The sequence below is a fragment of the Diabrotica undecimpunctata genome, chromosome 8, assembly GCF_040954645.1.
Source record: "Diabrotica undecimpunctata isolate CICGRU chromosome 8, icDiaUnde3, whole genome shotgun sequence".
Classification (NCBI taxonomy): Eukaryota; Metazoa; Arthropoda; class Insecta; order Coleoptera; family Chrysomelidae; genus Diabrotica; species Diabrotica undecimpunctata.
The window spans coordinates 113,176,415-113,187,360 of NC_092810.1; the positions used below are offsets into that span (position 1 = coordinate 113,176,415).

General features: G+C 32.0%; 1 protein-coding gene across 1 annotated transcript; it reads right to left on the reverse strand.

Annotated features, from left to right (window-relative positions):
* Window positions 1-1,487: 1,487 nt before the first annotated feature.
* On the reverse strand, window positions 1,488-9,478 carry LOC140447865 (uncharacterized). Its single transcript, XM_072540775.1, has 3 exons — window positions 9,330-9,478; window positions 4,019-4,522; window positions 1,488-1,845 (listed from the first exon to the last, which is right to left on the reverse strand). Exons 1-3 carry the CDS (start codon window positions 9,339-9,341, stop codon window positions 1,606-1,608), a joined length of 756 nt encoding a protein of 251 aa, XP_072396876.1. The 5' UTR covers window positions 9,342-9,478; the 3' UTR covers window positions 1,488-1,605.
* Window positions 9,479-10,946: the final 1,468 nt, after the last annotated feature.

Genomic DNA, 10,946 nt, shown 5'->3' on the forward strand with positions numbered 1-10,946 from the left:
AAATTTCTTTAATGAAACCTAAGTTACAATAGATTTAATGTTAATTGAAAGGAGATAAATTGTCCATACACATTCTCCTTAGAAAACATTTTGGTAAAAATTTGAGAGACCAGCGGATCTCACATTTAAAATAATAGATACTGGTATACAGACAAATAATAACGAGAGTGCTGCAGAGAATAATCGTATTGCTGATGAGGACCTAAAGAAACTTAGAGTTTAGGAATTCATATAAATATATACACATAATTTGTTAGACCTTTTGTACTTTGGATAAAAATAAACTGTTGTCTAAAAAAATCGGTAAGATAGTTTCAAAACAAATTCAGATTTCTGCTTTAATCTGGAGCCTTCTAAAAATTGCAAGACATGACCAGACGATGATAAAGATGTTAAAGAAGTTAAAGTTTTTCATTTTGTTGTCTAAAAGTTTACTTCCACATGCTTTCTTCCTTATTTGTAACACACTAGGTTTGGAAAACAGACTAATCCAAGAAACACTAATATCGTTAATGATTGACTATTATCATGCATTTGCAAATGTTAGTTTCATAAATCTGTATTTATCAGCTGACTCTTATTTTGGCCTCAACAGTTGTCGCTTAATTCAGTTATATGTTTTACAGATAGGGAAAGGCTTCTGATATATTTTAGGAGATAAATGACATCCACGTGACGCCTGGTCTTCGTGTCATATAAAGAAATGGATTGTTCCACTCTGTAGGTTATGGGCCCCTAGGTTATACGTCCATAGTTGCCTTTAATACAGACACAGTACCAAAAGAAGAAGATACATAATATCATTTATATCATATATACATAATTTCATTTATAATATCAAAATAAATCTGCATACACTATTTTTAGTGTTACAAAACAAGAGCATTTTATTAGTACCCCGATGCCTTAGAATCGGGCCACGTTCTAGTAATATATAAGTAATAAGATAATGAATAAAATTTTTAGTGTTTTTATTATGAACATTTGTTTAAAAAAGAAGAACACCCAATTTGTGACGAGTATGGTTCACCTCTTACAGTAAAACAAGTGCAAGTGGAACAGTGCGACAAGTTCAATCATCACAGAATTAAATACCATTTACCCAACACCCTTAAAGACATTTTAAATTTAAATAAAACTATCGATAACCTACTTTTGCTTTTAAAGGACTTCTTTACTAAGCAAAGAGTAATTAGCAGTTACCGCTCCGATAATAACGTTATTAGGTTAGAGCGGGATTTTCTAAATAAAAAAAAGGTACATGCACCAAACTATAAAGTGATAACAAATTAAAATTTTTTTTGGGTTTAAAAGACCATAATAAAATCACATGATCTATTTTTATATTTTATAAAAAAAATGTTAAAATTTTCATGTCAACACATTTTTTATTTACTCCAGCAAGTTAAAAATCAATTTATTGACTCTGGAAAACTACTGTAAATTTAAAACTGCTGAAATATGAATCTACGTTTTCAATAAAACTATTATATAACACTTACTTTGGCAAATTTTATTATTTTTAAGCATAAATACATATACAACAAATAAAAACAACCTAAAAATTAGTTAATACTGCGTTTGTGAGATCTCTAACAGCAACAATTAATAATAAGCGTTCTTTGCTTGCTGAGCTTGTTGTTGAGGATGGCCAGACTTTTCAACTACTGCTTGGAAACCACTATGTTTGTCTACGCGGTATTTGACAGTTCTGACGGTACCGTCGGGTTCATGAAGGGAGTATTCTCCTTGAGTAACGTCACCATCACGAGATTCTTTGTGGGAGTGGATATCTCCAGAGTGGTGGTCTTCTACTCCGTAGGAAAATTCGTATTTAGGGTGAGTCTACAAACAAAGCAAAGTTTGAAATAATTTAATGTCGTTAATATCTTACACCTGCAGTAGCTACTAAATAATTTTAATAAATAAAGAAACTAATTGTGTAAATAAATTCTAACTTAAATAAAAAATAGCTAAAATAAACTTCAGTGAAGGTAACCTTCCTTTAATAGGATGTGCTTAATTTTATTGAGCTTTTTTTCCTTTTATTTATTTTAAGTACAGACCTCTCCTAGTTTTCTTCATTCATGTCTGCCTTGTGCAAGTCGTTGCCACATTGGTCAAAAGGTACTTTTAATATTGTCGTTTTAGAATATTCTCACTTTATAAGGTCGTCAGTTTCCTCTTTCTTTCTATCTATTTCTTTATCTTATTCTGAAGCTGAACAGTAGATACCCAAAAGGTAGGTAGGTAGGTACTCAAAATTATTCAAGTATACACTCCAACAACAGACCATACAGACAAAGAAATCGAAATGTTTTATGACTATATATCTACTGCACTTAATGGCTTTCGTACTCAATTTACAATTTTATGTGGCGAGTTCAACGTAAAAATAGGTGTAAAAGAAGCAGAGCTACAAACATCCTTATATAAATTCGGTTCCCCCAAAGAAATGACCGAAGAGAAACGCTACTAGGATTTCTACTTCAGAATAATTTATTCAACATGAACAGCTTCTTTTACAATACGATGCATAGAAGATGGCCCAGGGAAAGTCCAAACGGTTGAACAAGGAACGAAATCTAACTCAACATAAAAAGAGAAAGGAACATAGTGATTAAAAATAAATCCCATGTTATCTGTACCTACATTAGATATCAACCAGTATCAGGCACATATCAATAATAAGCTACTACTGCATGAAACCTCCGAGAACGATCTAAATGACATAAATAATTACACTATAAACGCCTTACAAGAAAGTCACTGAGTGCAACGTCCTAAAAGAAAATCAGATAGTAAAAATAGCCCATATACTAAAACGCTGCCTGATCAAAGAAGACAAATGAGAAGCGATAAGAATGCAGACAGCCAAACTTTAAAAAAAAAATATAAATAAAACTGTTTCAAAGTCGATAATATTAGAAGCACTATGGAGGAAAATAACAGCCTAAAAGTTCAATGTAGAAAGTTAACGAATGGGAAATGCAAAATACATAAATTAAGAAACAAGCAAAATGAAATAATTTCGCATAGAGACGAGTTAATACATATCGTCGAAGAGTTTTACGAGGAATAAAAGTAGACGAAAAGATCAAACAGGAATAAAAACAGCCATTTCGAAGAAGATCATAAATCAAGGTTCCGAACTAATGCCAGAGATAAAGGTAAGCTTCTAACGAGTAAGATTACAAATTGTAGGCTAAGCGCAGATAAATGCAGTAGAGATAGACCACCTACACGTTAGGCTGACGACATCAGTCGTTACACCAAAAATTGGCAATAAAGAGAAAAACATTGTAAATAATGGAGGATTTTAAGGGAGGCCTATGTCCAGTGGTGGACTTGATAAATGAATGGATGGATGATGATAATGATGATGATGATAATAATGATGATGGTGATGATGATGATGATGATAATGATGATGATAATGATGATAATGATGATGATGATGATGATGATGATAATGATGATAATAATGATGATGGTGATGATGATGATGATGACAATGATGATGATAATGATGATGATGATGATGATGATGATGATGATGATGATGATGATGATGATGATGATGATGATGATGATGATAATAATGATGATGATTTCTTTATCTGCCATCGTCTAAGCGCCCGTCTACTTGTGAAGTTTAAGCTTGTTTAAGACAGCATCCTTTAAAATTCGGAAACCAAACATGTGAAGATAAGTAGGCTGACTACCAGCACCTTGGTACGATAGCTGGAGCTTAATATCACAGGCATTGCTCAGAATAGTAGCAAACATATCAGAATCAACAGGTCTTCGATTTAAAGCAAAAGAAACAAAGAAAAGAAAATGAGGAAATAGTCTATTTGTTTGTGAAATATTTTATAGACCAGTGTACATTAGCAGTCTAATATTAGCCTGATTTTAGTTATGATAAAACTGTGATGATATTTTTGAATAAGAAGATACATTATTCTTTTATGATACCTATTAATTGTGTTTTAATAATTTGAACAATTTTACTTACGTTTTCTTCTTCATATTTATGTCCACTGTATTGGGGCTGTTGAGGTGCTGCGTACTGAACAATTTGCTGTTTGGGTGCTGAGTACTGAACGGTTTGAGCTGGAACAGCGTACTGAACATTGTGAGAACCTAAATCGGCCGAGTATTGTTCGTAGCCACCCAAAGAAGATGCTTGTTGACCATATGCACCTAAGCCAACAGTGTAGTCCCGTTCTTGGGAGGGTAGTTGCGAATGACTGTATTTGATGGCAGATAATGAGTTGGAGTGTAGTGTAAGTGGTTGAGCGCCATAGCCAGACGAATGACTTGAGTACACTTTGGAGGGTGCTTCTGGTTTGGAGTACTGCTGTGGCTGGGCATACGCGTATTGGACTGGTTCAGCTTTCTTTGCATATGCAGATTGGATGTGTTTTACCGTGTTATGGTAATCGTTATAATTAGCATATGACGTTGGAATGTCCTCAACAGCTACTACGTAGGTAACTAGAAGAAGTGTTGTTAAAGTCTGAAAATAATAAAAAAAATAGAAAACGCTCGACAATATAAATTAGTTTACGTTAAATTCATAGCTTACAGTTAATCTATCTAAGAATTAAAAAAAAAACACAGCAAGCTGTAACTGGGTGGATTACTTAAGAATGTTGTGACAAACAATTTGTTTATGATCAGAAAATATAAAACTAAGACACTTTCTTTAAGATGCCGTTAAAAGCATTAATTTGGCAATAATCATAAATAAGATGAAGAACATTTTACTTTTTTAAGACGTTGGATCATTAAGTACGGCTGACATTATATTAATTTCTCAAATAATTTTACGAAATACAAGAAACATAGAAGACCAATTTGCAATAGACCGCTGAGAAGTTGATAAAATACTTATCTTACAGATGTAATAGCAGAAAAGTTAATTTATTATATCGTATAATATATATATATATATATATATATATATATATATATATATATATATATATATATATAAATATTAACTGAGAAAGAAAATATAGAAAAAATACATCAGTCTAATGAAACTGACAATAAACTATAACCTTAAGAGAACACGGACATAAAACAAAGATTTTACAACTCTTAAAGTAATTTAACAATTGGAAAGTTACATTAAATGGAAAAAAGTTAGAACAATCAGAAGAACAAGAGATATAAATGCACAAAAAAACTTAAGCATAAAAACCGAGTACATACATAAAAATCATCTCAAGCAGATAAAGTTGTCATTAATATTTAAATGAATAACTGTTTTGTTTAAATATTCTACAAAACAGGAGAATAAATGACAAAGAATATCAGCAGGAAGTTAAAAAGTAAAGGAAAATGAAAAATATATAAAATATGTATTAGTAAATAAAGAAATAAATACTAAAAGATAAGTTTGAAGAACATAAGTGTTTCAGTGTCAAATGAAGCTACCTTCTTTCGCTCCTCTAAAGAGTTCTATTCTAACTGCACCTAAACCAGTCCTTTAAAATTTTCAACCATGTCAGTCTTCTTCTTCCTATATTTCTTCCTTCTTTTATTTTTTACTGTATCATCAAACTTTTACAAAATATTTCATATCGTTGTCCCTTCATTACGTGTCCTAGATATTGTAACTTACTTATTTTTATTGTATTTATTATTTAGTATTCTTTGCCCATTTCTGGCAATACTTTTGTGTTCATTTTCTTCTGTATCATTGCTATTCTAAGCATCTTTCGATGCTTAGAAATGATATGACTGTAGCGTTATGTTATGTGTAGTCCGTATTTTTCACAGTAACTGTTTATCTTGTTTTGTAGTAGTTGGACTTGTTCAGCAGAGCCTGCCATAATCACGGTACCATCTGCATATCTTATGTTGATAATAGTTCTTCCGTTACTTATAAATCATTCACTGTCAGATAGTAATGCTTCTTTAAAAATGGTCTCACTATATACATTGAATAGTAATTAAGACTTAATACATCCATGCCTAACTCCTCTCCTGATTTCAATTTTTGAACTGGGTTCTTTATCTATTATATATACATATACAATTTGTGCTCTTTGATTCCAGTAAACGTTTTTTATTATTCTGAAGTTCCTCTTCTCTATGTTTTTAGAATATCTTTAGAATTTGGACTAATTTTTTATGTCTCACTTTATCAAATGCTCTTAAAAATCAACGTAATAAACATGCACATCCACATTCATATCCATACATATTCGAGCTATCACATTAAAAGCAAATAACACCTCACTGGTTCCTAGTGCGTTTCTGAATCTAAACTGACTATCGTCTATTCCTTCTTGCAGTTTTTTTATTTATACGACCATGTATTATTTTCAAGAATAATTTATTATTTAGACACAGTGTTTTGACATAACAATGCCTGAATATGAACCAAGACATATTATATGTTTGCTTCATATAAAAAGAGTTTTTGGCAAAGATCGGCTTAAAAATCTTTATAAATTATATAAAATTCCTATCAAAATTAGGCAGTACAAGTTTATAGTCCAGGGAGATCTAATAGAAGAAATATGAATAGTTAGATATACTTATTTAACGAAAATATATAATTTATAAAGCTCTATTAGAAGTTGCATAGACTATTGTGATATCAAACAAAACTATGAGACCAAAATAACACAAACACTGATAAATACAGGCCGGCAAAAAGAAAATGGTTCAATAAAGAGTGTAAAAAGGCCATATAGAAAAGAAATAAAGAACAGAAGAAACATTTGGAAAGAAGAATCAGCAAAAAAGAAGAGCAAGCTACGAAGACATAAAACGGAGGGCCTATAAAATATGCCGAACAGAGAAAAGAAAACACGAAAACGGTTATATACAGAAAATCGAAGAAAATCTTCTAAGCAACGATATAAAGGAAGCGTATAAATATCTATGCAATTTAAAAGAAGGATACAAACCTTGCCTAGGGTTGCAAAAAAATGCAGAGTATATGGACATGCATCACATTGAGAAACACATCGAACATATATAATCCCGACGATGAAAGAGGTAAAACAAGCAATAATAGCACAAAAGAATAACAAGGCTCTAGCTATTGACAACGTCCCGTCTGAGATATATAAATTAGGTGGCTAACACATATTTTGACAAATGCATATGCAAATGAATGAGGAAAAGATTTCTAGTGACTGAAAAACCGGGATTATATGCCCAATCTATAAAAAAGGGAATAAACCCCCTTTGGCACATCATTCAAAGTTTTTCCTAACATACTAAACAAACGACTCCAACAACTAATTGAAAATATCAAACCAGTTTCCAACAAGAAAGATCTACAACTGATCAGCTATTTACAGTGAAACAAATTCTAAACAAATCGTGGGAATACATTAACGTCTACAACATATTCATCCATAGATTTCAAATAGGCCTATGACTCAATTATTAGACAAATGTTATATCGAATATTGCATAGCTTTAACATCCCCTAAAAATACAACCGATTAGTAAAAGCAACAATGGAATCGTCAACAGCATCTGTCAGAGTACAACATAAAGTTACTGAGAAATTCTCAATAGTCAAAGGATTAAAGCAAGTAGATGGCCTGGCTACCACACTGATTACCCTGATTCTCGAATATTTAATAAAACAGCTAAATATAGTAAAAGGAAATCTCCTAACAAATAAATCAATAGAGATTGCCGCCTATGCCGATGACATTGGTATTATGTCTCGCTGTTTACAATTAAAACAAGGGCAGAAGAGACTGAACTAGAAATAAATATTCAAAAGACAAAAAAGCTAACATAGGCCATAGCTAGGGGAAACATATGTATTAAAGGACGACATTGAAACTATCACATATCATGGAGTTGCAATAAATATGGATGAAACAGAAGAACTAGAAATTCAAAGACAAACCGTAAAATGAAACACAGCTCACTTTCCACTCGCTCATGTGTTCCTTTCCAAAAACACACATTGAAGATCAAAAATCAGGGTCAAAACAATTATACCAATAGTATGCTATGGATGCAAGAGATGAGTAATGACAGAAGACACAAAATAAAAACTGGAAGTTTTTGAAAGAAAAGTCCTAAGCAAGATATTTGGACTTATTAACGAAAACGGAGTATGGAGATTCAGGTAGAACCATGAACTCTACCAACTATTCAAAGAGGCATCGATCTTAGAATTTGTTAAACTTCAAAAACTTCGATGGGGTGGTTATATATGTAGTTAGGATGGAGACCGAAAGATTGCCAAAAAGAGCCTTAGATAGTAAAATTTAGGGCAGAAGACCAAAAGGAAGGGCACAAGACCAAAAGGAAGGGCACAAGACCAAAAGAAAGGCAACGGAGAAGGTGGAAAGATGGCGAATATCGGCGCGGACCGGTAAGGTTGGAGGCGTAGTTTGGATGAGTTCACTGCTCGATTTGGGCTGTAGCACCATTAGAGAGAGAAAGAGAGATAGAGAAAGATAAGGTATTGTAATCAATTGAAATATGATCAATAACTTTAGATATATTAAGGATACATATATATTTTTTTAATGTTGCAATATATAATACAAAAAAAATACAATACGTATATTCGAGAACTATACTAGACTAGAATGAGTACTGGAAATAACCTAAATGAAAAAGAAATGAACAGAAAGCAAACAAAAATGATGATATTTTCAAAACAATTAAGAAATATAGATCAACAGTCGAACAATAGAAAGAATAACAACATAAAAGTAATTCAAAACATACTATACGAAAGGGCAGACCTCTTCCAGACCTAAATACATTAATAAAAGTGAAGAACTTTGCAACTCTAACACAAACAAAGAAAATCCCATAAAAATGTTACGTTGCTACATATTGATACTGCTATATACCCCTAGCTTAAAAAGATGAATAATAAAACAATTTGAAATATATGTGATGCTATAAGAAGAATACATATAATATTACGGATATTAAGAATATCGAGCTGTTACAGATACTGAATAAATATTGTGACGTAAAACTATTAAAATTAGAATATTTCAATATTTGAGTATTGTATTATATAGTCATATACTTAGGTTAAAATTGATGAAAGAGATACAAGAGAGAAGAAAAACTCAAAATATCCTGAGTGAGAAATCTGAGGTTTATTTGCAGATCATTGGAGCTTATTAGGAGTGCCGCTAAAAAAGTTAAAATGATTTTAAACCTATGACAATAAAAGGAAGTTACAAGGACATTGATTTTTTTAGTAAATTCTGTAGATTAGAAAGACAGACAATTTAAACAGTTCAATTACTAATTAATCACTTCACAGTAAATTATCTTAATAATTCTCGACAATAATGACTAATTACCTTAGAGATCATGTTGCTTTCTTAAAATTTCTTGTTGAGCGATCAACACAAACTGAATAAAAAGTGACTTAAATGATTATTTATAGTCAAAATTTCTCCGAGGAAGAAATGTTTACACCCATCAAAAATATTTCTATTTTCTACCGATATGTCATTGTTATGTAAGATCTTCGTTACGGATATATCGATCGATCTGATTCTGTCTATGGTTAAAAATGGGCATCAGGCGATATACAGACAATTTTATTATTCAATGAGATTAAGGTGGTTACCTAATTAAATACATTCATCTAATTAATATTCACATAGAATTAATTACAAATAGCTTTTATCACAAGCAAAAAATTGGAGTGTGCCGCAATTGCGTAAAGTTTTTTGCGAATTGATTAATGTGGCCATTAAAAACTGCATAATTTACACTATTTTAGAGATTTTATGTTTTTGGGTGAGGTGTATTAACTGTTATACTACGAAAAAGGTTGCTTGTTATTTAAGAGAAATCATTAAAAATAGTTTGTCTGCGATAATTTTACAATGAACCCATTGCTTATTTGTTTTCTCATTAAAAATAGATAATTAATTATTATAGTATTATCCCAGAGACTAGACGCAATACCATCAGAAGCGAAGTTAAACGATATATTATTAACCAAGAGGTAAATGTGAATTAAGTCTCTAATTAAATACATGAGCAGATTTTTGAGCTTGTCACATAAGACACTTATCCTGATAATACACACCAGGACAACAACAAGTTCCGTGATATCCTGGTAAGCGAAATGGCACGTGCTGTACAAGAGTTTAATGAAACAAACCCACTTAGCAGACCATTGTTACCAAAAATAAACTCTTCTAAAAAAGTGGGTGCTTTGTTACGAATTATTACAAATTATAAATACTAAGTCCTACCCAATTATGTCGCAAAAGCCCATATGCTAAAATATTTACACATGCTTATTTACTGTACAGCAACAGCAATAGCTAGGGTAATGGGAATTAAGATCAGAACACGACGGGGTAGCAATATCGAAAGGACAGATAACAGAGTTGCACTCTGGGAAAAACCGCTTCTAAACAAGGCTTAATTTTTGCGTAGGGATATTGGTCAAAGGACATAATATGTATATACGAGGAATAAGAAGTAGCAAAGTCATCAAAAGAACTGAAAAAATTATGGTGAGCACTGTAAGACATTCGTAATATGATTCAGAAAACAATACAACCAACAGTGTCTGGATACATTAAAACAAAAACTTCCGTTTATTCAGGGCGACAAGGCGGTACAAAGTTAGTAATAACCAGAAATACGACAATGCGTTTTTTGAGCATGCCCAGAAGGCGTTCTATCGAAAACTTAATTCCACTGTAGAAAGTGCAAAAACTCCGCCTGCATTGCCCACTAGGTGAATCAAGTAGCTTGGTGGGTGATGTTGCCGGTCCCAAGCCCGGATAAAGGAGGAGGGTTGTAGGGTTAGGTTAGCAGCCTACAATATATAAAAATAAAAAAAAAGCTCAAAGAACCGGTGACGAGCCTCGGACTAGGATAGAAAATATGATAACGACAAAGGCGAGAAAAAGGACGACGAACTGGAAAACGAAAAATATAATGAGAGTGGC

What these genes read in the sequence shown, in the direction of transcription:
- LOC140447865 (XM_072540775.1), bottom strand. An exon ending in ATAAATATGAAGAAGAAAAC is followed by an intron (nt 1,846 to 4,018) that starts GTAAGTAAAATT and finishes CTTTGTTTGTAG; the next exon opens with ACTCACCCTAAATACGAATT.